General features: G+C 37.4%; 1 protein-coding gene across 2 annotated transcripts in view; it reads right to left on the bottom strand.

Annotated features, from left to right (window-relative positions):
- The window catches only part of LOC120769106 (centaurin-gamma-1A), a 289,994-nt gene that overhangs the window by 68,216 nt on the left and 201,727 nt on the right, over nucleotides 1–20,051 (bottom strand). Inside the window, exon 1 of one of the 2 annotated variants that reach the window (XM_040095967.1) lies at nucleotides 3,458–4,337. The exons of the other annotated variant lie outside the window; for it this stretch is intronic. Coding sequence (XP_039951901.1) covers nucleotides 3,458–3,635 — 178 coding nt within the window. The 5' untranslated portion in view covers nucleotides 3,636–4,337. Of the gene's footprint in view, nucleotides 1–3,457; nucleotides 4,338–20,051 lie in introns of those variants that run through there. 2 annotated transcript variants of the gene reach the window in all.

Raw genomic sequence — 20,051 nt, 5'->3', positions numbered from 1 at the left:
CTATATTTTATAGTATACTATATTTCAATAAATGTACAGTAGTCGAAACTCATTTTACACAAAATCACTAGCTTTTAAATATATCTTGATATACATATGTATGTACTCTTTTCGCAAATTAGTATGCATTCAGGAAATAGGTTGCCTACTTCCCGTGTTGCATACCAAAATTAAGACCTATTCTTTCCCATCGCAGCCAAATCCAATGGTTAACCAAATATGCGAAGCAACTCTGTATGCATGAGCAATGAAGAGCGTTTAGCATTAAATGCTGCAGAACGTGCGAGCATATGGTTCGCTTACTAATGCTTAGACAAATATTGTCAGTCAGTCTAGCGCATTTATCCGACCCATTTTTCAAATACACGGAATACCCATCATAAATTCCAACACATTACAGTCACTAAATACATAAATTCCACGTCACTCGCGGAGCAGCAGCAATAACAACAACAACATACAATTGTCACATCTGCAAACATAAAGTTCCAAATAGTTACAATTTATAATGTGTGAGTGTGTAAGTGTGTATGTGTGTGACATGTGGGTTGAAGTGGCGTACGAAGGCGGAAGATGTGCGCGAATTCCCAACACTTAAACTGATTTTACTTTTTTTCTATGCACTCACACTTGTACAATGACCACACACGCACACACGCACATATATATGTACATATGTATATACAAACCAGTAAACAAGTGTGTGTTCTTTTTTATTAATTTAGCAAAAATGTTGCTGACAACTGTCACTGCTGCAGCAACTGACTGCCTGTCCGTCACTGCATGCATCGCTGTCAGAAACCATCGTTGACACTTTACGCACACACACACACATATACACATGTATTTACATTTTATTTATAATGTCAGTTGCTTGTACGACACTTTTCACTGTTGTCTATTCCTCGTTAGCTGCGCGCCGCTTGACATGATTTACCCAAAGTGTGATGTTTTTGCTGTTGTTGTTATTTCAGATGTTTATCGCAGTTTGCATTTCTTAATCGATGTCAATTGCAATTTTAGCGCACATTTCAGCGTTGAGAAAAATTTTAATAGAATTAAAAAGGAAGGTGGCAATTAACGGTTTCACAAGCTAAGCGAATTAACTGTGAAGTGTGTTATATAAGCACGATTAGCCAGCCAGGACGAGGCAATTAGCAATGAATAGCGCTAATAACTTAGGCATTTTTATTGCGCAATATTTCATAGATTATTGATAAGAGTAACTAGAGATAAAATTAACAAGGAAAGAGCTCGCGAAATTTTTTATATAATGAAAGAGAAAAATTGTGGAAAAAGCAGGTAAAATAGTTTCCGCCTATTAAACTTCCGAACAAGCTTGAATTTCAATAGCTTGGCAAACCTGTATTTGAAATGAGCATAGTAAAATCAAATAAGAGGCAAACAAAAACAAAAAATAAACAGCATTCAGCTTAACAGTAGCAACAAAGCAGTAAAGGCAACGAATAATTGAAAGAAAAACAAGAGAAAACATTAACTTCGGTCGCAACGAAGCTACAATACCCAAAACAAAAATTTCCATACAAGCACTTGATTTTGAACGAACAGTTTGTATGTCAGCTATATGCCATAGTGGTCCGCTCTGAACCATTTACTCAGAGATTGTAACCTTGCTTTTAGCAAAATTATGTGCCAAATTTCATGTAGATATCTTGCTAGATAAAAAACTTTTTCATACAAAAACTTGATTTACAAATTTGTATGACAGCTATGTTTAGGCTGTAGTTGGCCGATATCGGTTGATCCGATAATTAACCAGCTTGTTGGGATATAATGGATATGTGCAAAATTTCAGATACGTATCTCGAAAACTGTGGAACTAGTTCACGTACATACAGATATACGACTCGATATGCTGAATCCTCACATCTATGTTTTATAGGTGTCCGACATTTCCTTCTAGGTGTTACAAACTTGATGGCAATCCGTGTTCAGGGTATAAAGAGTAGCAGCAACTGCCGTAACAGTAGTAACAAAGCAGTAAATGTGGCAATGAATAACCGCCAGCAAGACAACGGTGGCAACGCTTAGCAAACAGATACCACTACCAACTTTAAACAGCATTTCCAATTGCAATAACAACAACAAGCACGACGGCATGTTTTCAATTGAATTACAAGTAAAATCGATGTTTGCCGCCAACCAAATTTTTCCCCACCAATACACCGCAGTGGCATGCTGAAACCACAGCGCAGCGGAAAATCGCTACTGAAATTTATTTCGGAGTCCATTACATTTCCGCAGCTTTTGCTGACGAAACCAACCCGCAGTCATTAAAACAAAATTTATATAAATAGCAAAAACAGCAATTAGACAGCCAATAACAACAATTTTATATGAAAGTATTGGGTTGCATGCCACCAGTGAAATGAAAAACGGGTCAAGTGTTTCGTAATCGAAAAAGCGAAAACAAAAATAAAGAAAACCCTCTAGACCCCTTAAAATTGAAATTAAACAGAGCCAAAGTTGGTGGCTAATTAAATGAGTTAACAAGATCAAACTGCAAAAGAAATTATAAAACAAATCACTGTACAGTCGCAGCCACTTAGCCGGTCAGCGCCGACACGCCGCCGTCCATATTCATTCATTTCAAATCAAACCGGCAGCCGACGTCCGCCGTCAAGTGCTTAGCGCATGCGACTGTTTAATTGCTCAGCAGTTAACACCGAAGTGCTAAAAGTTGTGCATTGTCAACTAACAACTACCTTGCGTTGTGTTTGTTGTTGTTGTTGAGCTCTCAAGCGATTATTGTCTAAACAGTAGCGACGTGCTTGCGGCCTAAAACACTTGTTTGCGAGGTAATAACTGAGCAAAGACAGCATAAGTCGCCAATTATGTCCAAAGTCGAAATGTTCTTTTTGAAGGCCTTTGAAGCTTAACACCAAAAAATCAAAGTTATTGACTTGCTGCGACTTTTTTGTGAATTTATGGTGGTGGTAAAAATATATGCAGTTTAAAATATAATATTTATATTTCTTTGCTATTGAAAGATTTGTAATTAACTAAATCATTGTGAAATATTTATGTTTGAATGAAAACGTACGTGAAAGCTTTCACTTAGACATAAGCTTGATTTTGAAAGCTTAAGTAAGATCTTTCACCTGCTGATAAGCTTTCGTGTAAGCTTTCAACTAATAATATGCTTTCGTGAGAGCTTACATCGAGTGATGAGCTTTCGGGAGAGCTTTCATCTAGTGAGAGAGCTTACATTTAGTAATGACCTTTCAGTTCTGTACATTTAATGAAAGCTTTCATGAGAGCTTTAAGCCAGAAAAAAAGACGCCGTATTTACTTCTCACTTCATTAATCAAAAAAAAAAGTTATTTGCATTTAACGATCTTTGTATTCAGCTCCATATTAAATCTTATTTATATTTATGTTAATTATTCTCCATCTCCCCATAATTCTCACACTCCAAGACAACACGCTACCTCACCTGATTTCCGCTTCTCGCGATCGGGCACCACCAAGCTTTTGGCGCGCTTTACACGCAGCGAACGCCGTCGTATGGAACGTAGAAATGCTTCAGGCATCCGTGAAAAACGCTGTGGCGTTTCGGGCGGCTTAGCTGCCGCCGTGCGTTCGGGTAAAAAGAAATTCTTGACAGCTAACATGTTGTATGAATTTGAAGAGAAGTAGTTAATTTATTAGGGTGGTTCGCCAATTTAAACCGAGCGTATGTATAATCACAAAACGATTTTAGTTTTTGCACACTTTTCACTATTCACAAAACACTTATTTCACCACTTCAAAAATTATGTCGTACTTTTCTTCGTCACACTTTTTGCATTAAAATGTGTCAACACTTTTGGTCGGTATTCCAACGTTTGTTGTTCGTTTGTGATTTCTTTGCACTTTCAAGTTTGGTAAGCATGTTGTTAATTATGATTTTTTATTATTTTTTTGTTTCGAATTCATTCAGTGTCGCAAAATAATTTGCATGTGTAAATATTTATTAATTTGTGACTAAGACGTCTTATTCTTCGTAACACTTGATTTTTTTTGCTTCGCGGTGGCTTTTGCAGCACTTTAGTCACCTGCTAATTGTGGTGAGTTGTATAATAAACATTTTTGCATAAATTTATTTTGTGGTTTTCTGCTTTTTTTTGCGAATTTTAAATCCAATCTGTCGCTTTGTGTGATATAAGCAGCGCTGTAGTGATGAAATCCGGATTATGCGGAATCGTTTGGAAGTAACTTCCGATCCATCGTAGTTTTTACGCTTGCTATGATTATCTTTAACAAATTAAGTATTTTTTAATTAAACAAACACAAATATCTTTTCACTGTTTCACAATTTTTCAAATTTTCATCCATTTGCGAAATATTTTCGCCGTCACACAAACACATAGCGAATTTTAAAAATTTATTTCAATGAAATTATTTTTTAAAAGGTCTACACACATAATTTTTCATTATTGTTTGTATACACTTTCCACTACGCGTTAAATGCGCGTTTATTTTCGTTCATACGATTAATGCGCGCATTGAACGAACAACGAAGCACTCAAATACGAAGTCAAACCAAAACTAAGGGATATTTCGCTTCAACAGCAGCGTATAACCGGCAAAAGCAATAACATGTGAATTAGCGAGCACCCGACCGGTAATCGACGAGCCACACATGCAAACCAGTTTCTGTTGCAGCACAACCGACGACTGTTAATGCAAAGGTAAACAAAATGTTACAAACGCACAGTGTGCGGTTAACAATGCATTAAAGAAGCTGTTAATGCAGTAACATAAACGTTCGCTGGTAAATTTGCTGTTAAAATGCTATTAGAGAAGCTGCTAATGCATTTACATTAACATTCGCTGTCAGATTTGTCAACATTGTCTGTTAATGCTGCTAGCACAGCACTTTTAATAATTTAAAGCGAATTTTAGCGCTTTTAGCGTTCACTATATTAACAGAATATGTTTATTAACGCTGTTAGCGTTTACTAAGTAAATTTCAGCGCTGTTAACGTTCACTATATTAACGTTTTCTATTTATTAACGCTGTTAGCGTTTACTTAGTTAACATTTGGCAATTGGCTAAATTTGAAAACAACAATTTTGCGCTCCCCTGCGCAGATAACAAATACACTGCACTTGCTAAGTGACGGAGAAAAAATTCATAATAAATATTCCAACACGTAAAAGTATATTTTTAATGCCGCACGTCAGCGTTGATTACGCGAAACACTTGATTTAATGTTGTTGCTTATAAACGCAGGTAATTTGATACATTTGTTGTTGGCTAAGTTATGCATAAATAGAGGTTGGCTGTTTGTAAATTAGTTGGTTGTAAATTAGCATGCTTTTAATACATGAATGTCTGTATGTACATATTCATAGCCACATGCATATACATACATATATAGGCACTTTAAGGTTTGTTGGAGAAATATATTAATATATACACATATTTACATATACTTCAAACACATATGTATGTTCCACGAGTCGCTTATATTTCGAGCAGTCAGGTGCTTTACTTTTACGTACTTGCCGTAAAGCCGCATGAAATGGGTCAGCTAGCTGCCAAAGACTTTGTATTAGCCAATTCGTTAAAGAAAGCTAAGCATTGTACATACGATTGTATGTGTGTTTGTATATAGATATTAATTTAGATCTATGAGTCAAACAGCGTCAATCAGCATGTGAAGCTAAGTGAAAGGGAGCTGAGGTCATGGTCGTCGTGAATACACATACATAAGTACTGCTATATAAATAGTACAAATGCGAAGCTAATATTACAACTAACTTATTGTTCTCCATATTTTGTAAAAGTGGGATGGGAAAAACATTTCGTGCTGGCAAATATAGCTCTTATACTCACAAGATAGTTCTGGGTATATCAAAAAAAAGCTTTTAAATCACGATGCTGGAAGTATCATTTTATTAAGTTTTACTTAAATATGATTGGTTTTCCAGTTTAACGGAGTAACTAATAGACATTTTTGAGTTAAGGCCTCGAATAACAGAGTGATAGTCATAGTTATTTCAAAAAGAGTAATATTTAGGACTAAACTCTGTTTTTTCGAATAAAGAATAAGTAAAGATCCTTTATATGAAGACCAAGTGTGCTATTTATGTGTCCGCGGCTGTATATACATATGTACATATGTATCTAATACAAATGTGCTTCAGTTCATGCATAAAAAAAATGATATTATAATAAAATCAAAATACATTAATGTAAGAAATTTAAAATCGTTGTAGTGGCTGGAACAATCTGTGTTATGAAATTTGCATGGCTCATTAACTACGCGTTGACGTTGTTCGAGTTTTATATAAATTGACATGCAGGGAAACACGTGCGGTGTTCGATCACGCCAGCAATAGCGAAATTACGCAAAAATAAAATAAATAAATATTTATTATTAAAGCAACAACAGTATTTTTTAATATTGCCTCTATATGCCATTTAGATGACAACGCTGTTATTAGCTTAACAGCTGCAACATGTTCGTTGTTCGGTGGGGTAGCAAATAATTTCCCTACGAAATTCCCACGTCAATTGGATTACCTTACCGGTAAGATAAGTGATTCACAGAATTCTTGCTTGCAACATGCAACATGGAGCACAACAGTGTTGTTATTGTTTCTGGTGCATTACTAACATATGAGAGTATATGCAGATACTTATAGATATATGTATGTATGTATGTACAAATAACTACTACATACGCTTTTCTGTATGAGGGTAATAAAAATTCTGTGGGAACAAGTTGAAAAGTTAAGGCAATAACTCTCACTATACATCTGTGGGGCACACATGTACACACACACACATAAGCATGCTTATAATAACGTTTTTTTTTTTTAAGCTCAACAAACTTCTCGCATGGCGACTCTAAGTAGGTAACACATACCGCGTGTGTATGTGTGTGCGTGTGGTAGGTATGATTATTGAGTCAGATTATGTCATCGCAAAGCCAGCGTCAGCCCGACGATGCACTGCAGTAATGGCTCCATTTAGAAGCGCGAAAGGAAGGAAAATTGGCTGGCGCACTTCCACTGCTAAGCTTATGTAAGCACGGCATATTAAATTGCATGTGTGTGTGTGTGTGAGTGTGGAAAAAGTGTGTCAGGCTGCTGGTTGGCAAGGATTACGGGAGCTAACCTAGCAACTGGATTGATTCGCTGATTGACGTGAGTGAGTGAGTGGGTTGTGAAAGGGATTTCGTGGGAAGCCGTGCTGATCAAATTCAAATAAATGCTATTAAATCGGCTTGCGATTGTATTATGGGATTATATGTATTAGTTGATTAATATGCAATAAGTGAAAGATATTTATTGGAAGTTTAGTTGGAAAGTAAATGACAGAATAAAGCTGTCAGAAAGTGACTTGCAGGGAAATATTGGTTAGTCGAAAAAGTCTTTTCGTATTTTGTCAATAGATGTCGTTGAAGCCGTACATCTCCAGTGCTACCAATCACATTGTGTCATACCATAAGTGTTGGAAAAGTGAGATTATAAGCTTCTTTTAACCAAAAAAAATTTAATTCAGGGGAGTTGAAAAAAAGTTACAGCTGTTCAAAAATGAGTGAAAATAATGAAGAAATTCGCTATATTTTGAAATTTTTGTATAAAAAAGGGAATAATGCCACGCAAGCCACCAATGAAATTTGTGAAGTATACGGAGACGATGCTGTATCAGTTCGGGTCACCGTGATGTTCAACTTCAATTATATGTATAAGTTAATAGAAGAATAGAAGTTTAGCTTCATTAGAAGGTTTGACGAAGCGTGTCCTGCCCTTAAAGCAACTTTCAAACCTTCAATATGATAACTTTCCATTTTGTCGCATTAAATTTGTTAAAGTATGTTAAAGTAAGGTACCACTCCACTATGTACATGTAACGCCGTAGAAAAAAATATTTTATAATTTTTATCACTTGCGCACAAGTGTTCACTGATTCATATAGTATAATATGCAACAACTGACGCCTCCGCTCTATAACGCATGCATTTGCTGTAAGGACAACCAAAAATTTAATTAAAAATATTCTACACAACTACAAAATCCTTATAACTCTGAGTCCGGCTTTCACCCTTAACGCTGCAGGCACTTTATCTGTCACTTTTGACACTTTAGACGCATTTGGCGCTGTAATTTTAGCGAAAGCTGTCGGTGAATGACTAAAATATTCGGTTATTTGAGTGACTATGTACGTATGCATGTGAATAACGACCGCTGAGAGCGAATAAAGTACAGTGGAGTGCAGGACCATAAAAAAAATAATAATAAAAAAATTTAAAAATAGCATATTCCAATATACATATATGACATTTCCATATCACCAACTTAACGCTATCAACATATTTCCGTGCAATATTAAAAAATTAATACTGCTTCACGATTTTGTTCAAGCAGTAGTAACCTGAAACTCCTAAAACATTTAACAGTAAATTTAATAAATCCACTTAATAATGTGCTTTTATTTGAAAAAATCTTGAGAGCGGTATATCCACTTGAGAATGAATATATTACCCACAAAAGTGTTCTAACGACCACAAGAGCTTTTGTAAAGTGGGTGGAGTGCCACGTCAATAATCGAACAGTGCTACTTAGACTATTTTGAATTCATGTGAGGAAGCAACTGTTTTCCACCTAAATGTTGTGTAACGTGTGTGAAATTGCTATTAGATTAGGTTAAAGAAGAACCCAGACATATGCCATTTGCTATACCAATGATCTGCACCGAACCAAAGGATCATGTAAGTGATTATTATTTTTGTCTGACTCAAACAAAAGGCATTACAATCAGGTCCCTACACACTACCTAGTATCCAAACTCGTCTTTGGCCAACAGACGCATTCTACATAGAGCCGAACTGCCTTTGCCAAAGCCTTCAAATCAGTCAAATGGAAGAGAAATTCCCGAAACTCAGCACGGCAATAATTAAAGAGAAAAGAGCTTTGAAGCAAACTGAATCTTCAGGAAAAACTTGTCTGGTAATGTTTTGTGAGCATAGCCCAAAGTTTCCTAGGAAACCATAAATCAGAAAATTACAAAGACTTAATAAATTAACTTATGATTTCATACAAAGCTTTGGGGTGTAATGTGTCCTCACAAATATATATGATGCACGCTCATTTGTGAGATGAGAGGTCATTTCCTTAAATGGTTGCAATCATTTTTTTAAGGTATTAGGTATTTGACGAATTGAACGAAGCAAAAATAATTAAAATTGTATTTTTGACAGACGTTTTTTTTACCGCAAAACTCATATATTAGTGAACATTTCTCCATATCTTTGCTTTTAAATAGTTGTAATAGTAAGTGTAAAGACCTTTCAAATAATATCGAAGACCTGTTTAAAATTTCATTAAAATCGGTTGTTTAGTTCGTGAGAGATTTGACAACAGACTTTGAAAACACTTTTTCGGGGAAGTACGAAGTTCATCAATCGTCGTTGGCATAGACCATAGATTTGACGTAGCCTCACAGGAAATAGTCTAACGGCGTCAAATCGCAAGACCGAGGCGGCCAATTGACTGGGACATTTCATGAGATAACACGTTCACCAAACTTGGTTTTCTATAAATCGATTGTGATATTCGCTGTGTGGCTTGTGGCGCCGTCTTGTTGGAACCACATATTGTCCAAGTCCATATCTTGCAATACGGATCAAAAATATTCGGTCATTATTGAGCGGTATATACATAGCGAAGCTGTGATCATTACAGAAGAATTACGGTCCAATGAAGCCATTTAAAAGCTGCAAACATTGGCTGTGGCATCAGAATGCAAGAGAAAATAAAATATGTTTCGTACCGGACACTAGGAAAAAAATCAGTAACTTCATATGTAGACCTAGCTAGCTCCAGGAATTCAATTTTTATGGCGAAACATATTTTTTGCATGCAACATGTGCAACATCTGCGCCTTTTGGGTACGAAAATAACGCACAAACCGCACATTTGAAAGGAAGTGACTTTTGTTAAAGCAATGGTGTGCTTAATCAACACATATACATATGTACATTTATGTTGGCGATGAACTATTGAAAAAAAAAAAACAATTAAATAGTATATTTTAGCGCAAACGAGATATACAAAGTAGCTAATTTCGCCGCTTTTCAGCTGCGATTTTGGGCGTTTTCATTTTAATATTCTCAGTTGGCTTTTAGTGGCTAACACCGGCATGTGACAAAACGTCATCAATCGTCCGAACTCAACCTAGATGTGGCAGACAAGGTGCAGACATGTGGCATGCGGCATAAGACACGCACTTGATGCATTGCAGCGCAACATTTACAAGCGCGAATATCTCCGAGGAATTCGCTTAGATTGCCACTATATGCCACTGAACGACGTGCTGGTCCGCCACTTGTGCAAACCCGGAAAAATAAATTTTCGCTAACCATTAAAAATTATGCAACATACTTTGTTGAACATAATGTTGCATGCACATGCACAACAACTCTCGGCTGCTGACAGCAAACGTGCGGCCGCCAACACCAGCACCGCACGCAGTCAACAACGCTGGTGCTAATGAGGCGCTGCAGCCGAGCGAAATGCGAAATTAACCAAATCGTGCGAAAATTGCTGAACTGCGCGAGCCTGCGATTTTTATGTGTGGCGTCAACTGCGAGCAGCGAACTGCCGAAAGCACCTAAAATTAGAACGCAAGTCAATGGGAAATTTCAAGTGAAGCAAAAATCTAGAAAATAATAATGAAAAACATGCGGCCCCTCGTTCATGTTAGCTCACACGTGACTCCGCCATAATCATCGATGACCGTCTACACGCCCAACGCGCACAGCGGTCGCGTTGATGCGCTGTCAATGCATGTAAATCCCTGCAAATAAATTGCAACTGTTAATGATGACCACGCGTGCCGCGCAGATAAAAACAACAACTATTTCGTTGGCACTTTACATCGGCATATGTAATTTCGGTCCGACGTAAATTTGCAGTAGCACTTTGGGGCCTCAACACAGCAGATACTTTATTGCTCATCGCTGGGCTCTTTGCAATAGTGCAAAGGCAAAGCTCGCCATGCAAAGTGGGTGCGCAATGAAATGTGTTTTAATGTGCAGAAATTAATTTCAGCCACTGCACACTGGCTTGGGTATAATTTGATTTTTGATTTGCTTTTACCGTCGCGCCACTGAATGGCAACCCAAAATTTATTACTTTTTCAATTTGTGGCTGAGGTATTTATTAATGAAATTTTAATTACAGACAAGGTCCATAAATGTGGATATTTATTTAACAGTTGGAGTAGTAAATTAGAGTTATTTATTACTTAAAACCCTTGTAACACGGGATAAAGAAGCTATCTATTCTACACCATGTTTGAATTTGTTATTCTTATGAAACTCATACCAAATGACCTTGAGCCCAATCATCAGCTCCGTCTAAATCCAAAAGAACCTCTCCGAGCCGTTCGATACCAGACGTTGTTATAGACAGGTTTATTCCCGCTCGTGAGTCTTCTTCAATATAATGTTGGAAAAAGTCATACGTGCCGCTAATCTGAACCGCAGTGGCACTTCCTGCTCTAAAAGTACAATGCTACTGGTGAATAAAGATGATCATCGTAGGCCTTGACAACAGGGCTATCAGCGCAGCCTTTACCAGCCTAGAAAAAGAAATGAAGGACCTTACGGCGAACGAGGGCATTTTAACTGAGACCACGCACAAAGATTCTCTCTTCTTGGGAACTCTTTGTATATCTGGGAACCAGCATAAATTCGACCAATAATCTAAACCTGTAAATCAAACTCTACTATAAGCTCTGCTACTATAGGATCGGTAGGTACTTGAGAAGCATAACCATCTCTCAACGAACAAAAATTAGGTACTATAAGTCTGTCATTATTCTCGTCCTGTTATACCGCGCAGAAACATGGACGAAGACGAACCAAGATGAGAAAGTACTTGGAGCATTCGAAATAACTGTTATTCGATTCCAACCTTCCGCGTGAGCGATAAATATAGAAAAAGTTGGAAACCGTATGAGCTCAACAGCAACATGTATAGTATATAGCTAAGTGCATAAAAATCCAACGAATACGCTGATTTCGCAATGTCGTTCGAATGGAAGATGGAGCATCAGGTGGAGGTGAAAAAGCTACTTCGATTCGAGACCCATCGGTGGACGAAAGAAGCAAGTGCGTCCACGCTTCCAATGGAAGGACTAAGAGCATAAGGACCTGTCTGCATTTGGGATGTACAATTAGCGTCACCTCGCAAAGGAAAGAGACAACGGGCGAAGTTTTGTGTTCTCGTCCCAGACCCACCCACGGTTGTGGGGTCAAAAAATGAGAAGAAGTGATAGGGATTTAAATTATTTTCCAAATTTTTAAACTATTAGACCTTTAACTACTTGTATATTCATGCTATCTGCAAAGATATGACGTAACTTGATTACCTTACCATTGTTACAATACTCCGAACATGGAATGGAAAAGCACTGTACTTCTACATCTACTTCAGTTTCATTTCATTCATGATGTTGATGTCGAATTTTGTGCCTGAATCAGTATTTTTGCGGGGAGTTTCTCTTCATTCATTTATTATGAAGAAAACCTCAGGCGAAAGTCATTGTATCTGCCTGGAAACATTACTCGAAGAAGATTCTGTTCAAAACGTTTAAAAACAGTTGGCTATACTCAAAAAGGAAGTTTTGCCCCATACACCATAAATTGAAACCCAGAGCCATTGAAACACGATCACTCATTTCAGATATGCTGCTTGAACGCTACAAAAATAAGTTGTGTTTGTGTCGGAATGTTACCGGTGACATCGGTAAATGGATCTATGCGACAACCTGAAGTTCATAAAACCATATGTGAAACCTGAACAGTCGAATCAACGGCAAAGCCCATTATCCAACACTCCAATGTAAAGCTCTGTGCTGTATTGTGAGCTTCTAAAACTGGTTAAAACCATTAATGAGAAACACTACCTGAAAACCCTACGGAATTTGCGAGTGAGAACGAGGCTTAAAGCTTTCATCAAGACAACACTCGGCCTCATATTGCAAGATCGGTTAAAATTATTTAAACAACAGCGATTTGTCCCACCTGATTATAATTTGTTTCGCTCGAGGAAGAAAACCATCACTGGAGTACGGCTCTCATCAAAAAAGATAAAATATAGATAAAGATCTAGACCCAACAGTAATTGTAGTAGTACTTTGCCCACCGTTTTTATCGATTTTACCAAGTCATTATTTGTATGAGAAGTATGTAACCAAAAAAAATCTACAAAGTAAACTACAAAATGCAAGAAGCTCTGGAGATCAAAAAGGGGTTAACTACCCGCCCGTGCCATTGCAAGTTTAATCGCGCCTTTAGAAATTCTGTACTCATTCAACATTTTGGACTTTGTGCTTAATTAGTTTTAAATCCAACCACTTTGAGTATAACGAACCCTCATAAAATTTGTGGTAACTCTAAACCTTGATAATATAAAATGCTGCCAACTTGGTTTACCAGGTCCACTTTTATTTGTGTTCATTGATTTACAAATTAGAAATTATTGCAACGCTAACGGAAACTGAGGCGTGCAAAAAGTGAAAACAAAATGTAGCAACAAATTGTGGCAAATAGCAGTTGACCAACGGAAACGGTGTCGTATTACCGTAAATGAAGCAAGTGCTGTGGTTGTTGGTGGTCAAGCGACCCTCACTAAATGCTGCTTCCATCGTTTCTGTTGTAATTGTAGCTCGTGTCCGGCATTCGGTGACCAAATTAATTGCATTTCATGCAACAAATTACGATTATTGCCTCGGAAGAGCGAAATGAGTGACATGAGTGGGTGTGTGCCAAAGGGGCGTACAATTGCGCCGCCGAAGCCTTGGCAATCGCGGGTGATTATTGACTTTTTGTGTGGCATGCTTAACCTTTCTCGGCTGCGAAACAAATGAACTCCGGCAGCGCCAGTGACGTGACGTGGCGATTAAAATCTTATCGTGGCTGCTAAAGTCAACATAGTGCAGCAAGGCTGGGTGTGTGTAGGCGGGCGGGTAAACAGCAAACAACCCCTTTTGGACTAAAAATAAAAAAGTGCTGGTGCTGTGCTTTGTAACACTTTGCACCACCTTCCTTCGTGCTGCGAAGGGTAATTGGGTCGCATTTTTCGGTTGTCTCAAATTGCAATGCAATGAAATAATGCTGGTGTTGGCTTTGTTGCGCTCAAAGTTGCAATTCATTTATTATAACAGCGGAAAACGGCGGCAACATTCATCAAACTTAGCTTAGGGTGCATAGCTAATGGAGCTTTCTCAAACCACCCCGGGGTAGAGCACAAGAGATTTCATGGTACGTGGAATAACGGCATGTTGCTATGACGTTTTATTTTCGTTGCTATTAGGTAATGATTGCTTAGGCGAAGGTGTGTCGGCGGAGTGCAATGGCACGCAAAGTCGGCCAAATCGCTGCGATAAGCCAAAGAAGTGAAAGTTCATACAAACACATACATATATGTATAATAGTATATGAGTATGTTGATTTACACTTTAGTTATTACAAGTGCAAGCCCGAGGGTGGCAAGCAGCACCCGCAGCTCGCCACAACTCAATTTGACCAAACCTTTTTCTGCGTCTCGCATTTCATTTGTGAAATTGCATTTTTATGTCTAATCGGACTAATATGAGTTTATCGATGCCTTCATACATGACTTCTGAGCCGCATGTGGTTTCTGAGCGTAATCTTTTTTTTTGAATGTACTCTTATGTTCGCTTATTGTGTTGCTAATGACGGCTCTCACATGTGTGTTCTCCACTTTCAAAATACCTTCACCTTAAATATGATATATTATATATGTACATATGTACATGCATACATAGTGGATATATGGATGGATTGTTTTTAGTGTATACGCGTGTGGCCCTTTCTTCAATTTTCTAACAATGCGGTTAATCCGCCGGATTTTGACTAATGGAAGGCGAGCTTTAAAGCGATTTTACGTTTTGAGAAATGGTCATAGAGCATTTTTTGTGGTTTTGCATTGACTTTGTAGCTTTGATGGACCATCAGTTTTATGTGTATATGAAATATTTTTCTTCTGATTGCAAATTAAATAACACTTATTTCTGTTTGTTTTGAATGTTACCGCTCGCTTTCAAAACCCGGAGAACGAACCTAACCTCAATTCTTTCATATACCATCTCACAGCCGAATTGTGTGCAAGCTTCACAACAACTCTTAAAGCAAAGAGCATCTTTGCTTAAAAAACATAGTTGGTGGAGACAATTTTTTAGACTTGCTTCTTACAATTTAATATAAGAGCAGCTATTATTATGATAAGTGCATTGAGTGAGAGTTTGTTACACTCTTTCACTCGTTAGAAATGATAGTGTATTATGAGCAGGCTTGCCGCCGTAAACATTATTACATAAATTTTCAAATTATAAAATTAAACAACAAAATCTTAAAAGTTTCTTTTTCAATTTCGTTATTCTAAAAGGCACCAAGGCAGTAACCTCGTACCGCATATCGGCCAGAAATGTCTTGGTTAACAGGGCAGCAGTGGAAAGTGTTGCCCGAAGTAAACAACTTCACTTCTACTGAGTGCCAGGGCGCAAAAGCATCGAAGGCAACGAAATAGTGGACGAGATTGCCAAGAATAGTGTGCGGCAAACATCCGAAAACGAGATAAACATGGAGAAACCCATGCATGGATGTTTATACGACGATCTGACATAAGCAAGCAATAAAGAAAATCAAGACACGATGGAACGCGTTACCTGGGTGCAAGACTGCAAAACGTCATGTGTAAAACGGTTGAACGGAAGTACAAAAAAATTCTCATTGGCACTCGATAGAGGAAACTGTAGGAAAATTATCGGAATATTAACTGGTCACCGACTGGTGACGGCACACACCCGCAGAATGGGGCTGACAGATCGAGAAGACTGCAGGAAATGCTTAGAGCAGGACACTAGGGAAACAGGGAAGCATCTCTTGTGTACTTGTCCCGCAGTGGCAAGACTACGCTGTAAGCATCTGCCGTCTCCACTGTATGATAGAGGATAGATAGGAGGCATCGACAGAGAGGCCGCAGAGTCTGTTAAAATTCACGTCAAGCGCAGGCATCCTAAAGGATGACTACTTCTCTTAGACCTAGGAAATGAACTCCATCTGGTATCGCAAAGAACCAAAACTGGTCTATGCGTGGCTTATTGCCTACCAGTTTAATCTAACTTAACCTAGAATAGGTTATTTTCATGAGTGCTTGAATTTTTTTTTTACTTTTCCCCTCAGTTATCTATCTGAAATTTTGCACACATTCTTTTCTCCCTAAGAAGTCGTTTTTTTTGTCGGGACCGCCTTTATTTTATGATTATAGCATATAGCTGTTATAAAAACTGATCAATCAAAATCAAGTCCTTGTATTGAGAACTTTTTTATTTGAAAACATATCTACACGAAATTTCGTTTGGATCCTAGGTAATGGTACAATCTAGAGGCCAATTACTTGAATCGAATCATTATAGCCTATGGCTGTCGTACAAACTGAAGGATCAAAATGAAGTGCTTTATTTGGATTAGTATCCAAGTTTAGTCTCCGAACAAATTGTTATGGTCCCATCCAAATACCATAGCATACTATATACCTGTCATACAAACTAACCGATAAAGATCTCTTTATATCTTTTCATGCTATAAAAAATAGACCGGTGCAACCAAAGTTGACGTCTTTACTAGTTTTGGTTGGTCTTAAGTTCTCAAATGTTTAAATTTTAATCAGCATGGCAACTCTAATAATCTGTGTCAACTATGGACAGAATCAACAATGAGGGAAAACATCAACTGTGTCCCAACAGATATGCTACAAAAAGTAGAACTAAAATAAAATAAGTTTGCAAAACTTCAGAACTAGGCCAACGTGCAACAAAATGTAACCAGGTATACCAACACATAGATATCTAGTTAGATTTCTGTTATGTAAGTGAAGTGAAATGCATTGTGATGGGCATTGTTTGCAAGGATTACAGAAAAGTTGAACGAACTATATACATACATACATACGTATGTTTGTATATTAATAATGAATACGAGTATAACGATGACATTGAAGAAAATTTTTCACTGGAGCGAAATCAAAAGAACTTTCAAGTAATATCGGATGATCAAATTTGTCCCGGATTGGAACTACAAACTACTGCAAACTACATTTTCTCATATTTAAATACAAATATTTTGTTATCGTTTTCAGAATGGGTTCCCGAGCCAATACAAAGATTGATGAAAACCCTTAATCCAATTTTCCATGCACTTATCATAATACTCGGCTGGAATAACTTTTAGTGCTTTCAGCGAATTTTAGTTTTATCGGGTTTGGTTCATTTGTGTGGGTACATTCGCGAGATCAAATGACCTCATATCTGCGGTTGATTTAGATCTTCTGGTACGTGTCAACGCTATATTGACACTTTATAACCAAAAAATTAACCAAAACATTAACCGAAATATTAACCGAAACATTAACCGAAATGTGTTAAGGCGATTCTAAAAAGATGTTGAGATCCTCTGCTATCCCTTTGGAGCCAACACTTTATGACAACAATTTATAACCAAAACATTATCCAAAACATTAACCAAAACAATAACCAAAACGTTAACCAAAATGTGTTGAAGCGATCCAGAAGAGATGTTGACATCCTCTGCTATCCCCTTGGTGCCAACGCGAGGACGTTCAAGCACTGTTTCTTTTGCGATGGACGACTCGCATGGGGCAAGTTTTTGACGACTCCACGACTTTCACTGATTGCTTAAACAAACAAACGCCTGCGAAATGCACATTAATGGTTGTATGGAGATTGAACTTAACGCGACCATAAAAAAGCTGACGCCAATCTAGGATCCATAGCTTCGGTTTGCGGACACAACTTATGGTACATATATGTATGCACCGAGTCCGGGTTAAATTTGATCAGATGGTGTTTAAAATTTTGATTTTCACTCAATCATTCTGAAAATTGCTGGTATACAAACAGACCGCTTATTAGTTCTTTATCCAAAATCAGATGAATCAGAAGCTGCATGAATCAGATCTAGCTTATAAGATAGCTGAGAATGATGCAAGCACCGCACTAACAAAATTATTCGCAAATCAATAAGTAATTATAGCGTGCAAAGCAAAATTGCACTAGCAGTCACACAATTTAGTCAAAAAAGTCTAATGCAAAGTCGCTTCAACGAGAATCGTGAATAAATTTGCAATTATCTGTGCATTAGAGACACAGTAATTGACAATTTGCGACAACGCTATAAATAACAAATAATTAAAGCAAATAAGCTAAAAACTAATCAAATTCAAGTGCGCAATAGCCAAAGACGCTTTCTACATTACGCTGAGTACCGTAATGAGTACACGCTGAATTATGACTAACCGCGAGAATAAAATATTGTTGAAAAACGAAAATAAAAACCAATTTGTATTTAACCCATTTTTAGTTTGAGCAACCCGCCGGTACACCCGCTGATGTCATGTGCTCATGCAGCCGCGTTGTCTCCGCGGTCACAGCGTAGCCAATGCGGAGTCATAAGTGATGTCAGTCCAACATGAAGCACGAACACGCCGGTAATGACTAAAGGTATAGCGGTGAAAAAGTACGTAAGTAATTAAATTATGCAAATTTTCTAAAACAGTCAGGTGCGCAATAAAAATATAATGCATGTTTTTTAGACGTGATGACATATCGCAGGCGGACGACAGACAAATACAAACATATGGAGGTATATTGTAAAGCTTTGCTGGCGAAATTAGAAAGTGGGGCTAGAGTTAAATTGAAAAATTTCTTAGATATGACAGTAGCGCAGTTTTGTCCAAATGCGGGGAACATAAATCTAAAAGAATTAAAAAAAAAATTATGCAAAATTTATTGCGCAACCTAAATCCCACAACCCCCACATAATTTGCACTTTAACTCGCGCATTTAAGCGATAAGTGTTGTTGCTTTTTAGCGGGACCGATAACCTTTTGCAACGATTTTCAATTTAATTTACATTTTTATTGAATCAATGAAGAATTGCAGGAAAAATGCCGCAGCCCGGAGAACACTGATCTTTCAACAACACATTGTTTATGTGTATATGTGTGTGTGTGAGTGCGAGTAAATGCTCGAGCAAAGAAGTTAATGAACACGTAAATGCGAAACGCAACGAATAACAATGCAGAGATACAGAGCAGAAAAAAGAGCGCGTGAAAAGTCCAACAAATTGTAGCAATTTGCAGAGCAGAGTAATATAATGTGGCAGACGGTGCGCAGGAGAGACTGTGGCAGTAGCGCCATGACAAGTGTGGAGAGATAACAGTAAATAGTAAAAATTAACAAGTTTATAAATAAATGCATTTGACCTTTGACTCACGTTTTAAAATGGAATAACTGATAATTCTGTACGGCGGGACTACAGTGGGAATAACTACACAAGCAAGGATTGAATATGTATGTCTTTTGCGGAGCACAAAATTTTTACGAATATAGTATGGACGCGAAAATTAAATATGTAGTAGTAGTAAATAAGTTAACTATCAGAAGCACGTTGCGTCTAGAAATGGCTTCATGACCTTCCTTTTTCCTCCAAAAAACTAACCATAGGTTATTTATAGAACATTTTTAATAAATAAATAAAAATAGTGTAAATTTACAGAATTTAATGTACTTTAACAATCGGTGATTAGTTTTGAGTAATTTTGTATTCCTTTAACCCCCAGTTGATCTCCAGGAGAACCACCCAAAACAGTTATCTCGTCTCGCGGGGAACAAAATTTGTTTACTTAGAATTATTAAGAATGGAAATACCAAACAAATATTTTTTATTACAATATATTAATATGGGTAATAATCGAAGGACTAGTCCAAATTTTCATTCTTGTCAAAACAGCGGAGTGTTTTTTGTAAAAACAAATTAGATTTCAGAGTGGCTTAAAAATCGCAATTCTTATCTGAAATCCTAATGCTTCTATTATTACTCGACACACATATCTAAGAAAGTCGTATGAAAATTGAAAGCCGATCTTCTCAGTAGCTTTGGAGAAATTTTCTCTTCTGGAGACCTTGTTCAAAGTTTTGGGAG

This window comes from Bactrocera tryoni, chromosome 2 (assembly GCF_016617805.1).
Source record: "Bactrocera tryoni isolate S06 chromosome 2, CSIRO_BtryS06_freeze2, whole genome shotgun sequence".
In the NCBI taxonomy this organism is placed as follows: Eukaryota; Metazoa; Arthropoda; class Insecta; order Diptera; family Tephritidae; genus Bactrocera; species Bactrocera tryoni.
This window is presented reverse-complemented; position numbering and strand designations above follow the sequence as displayed.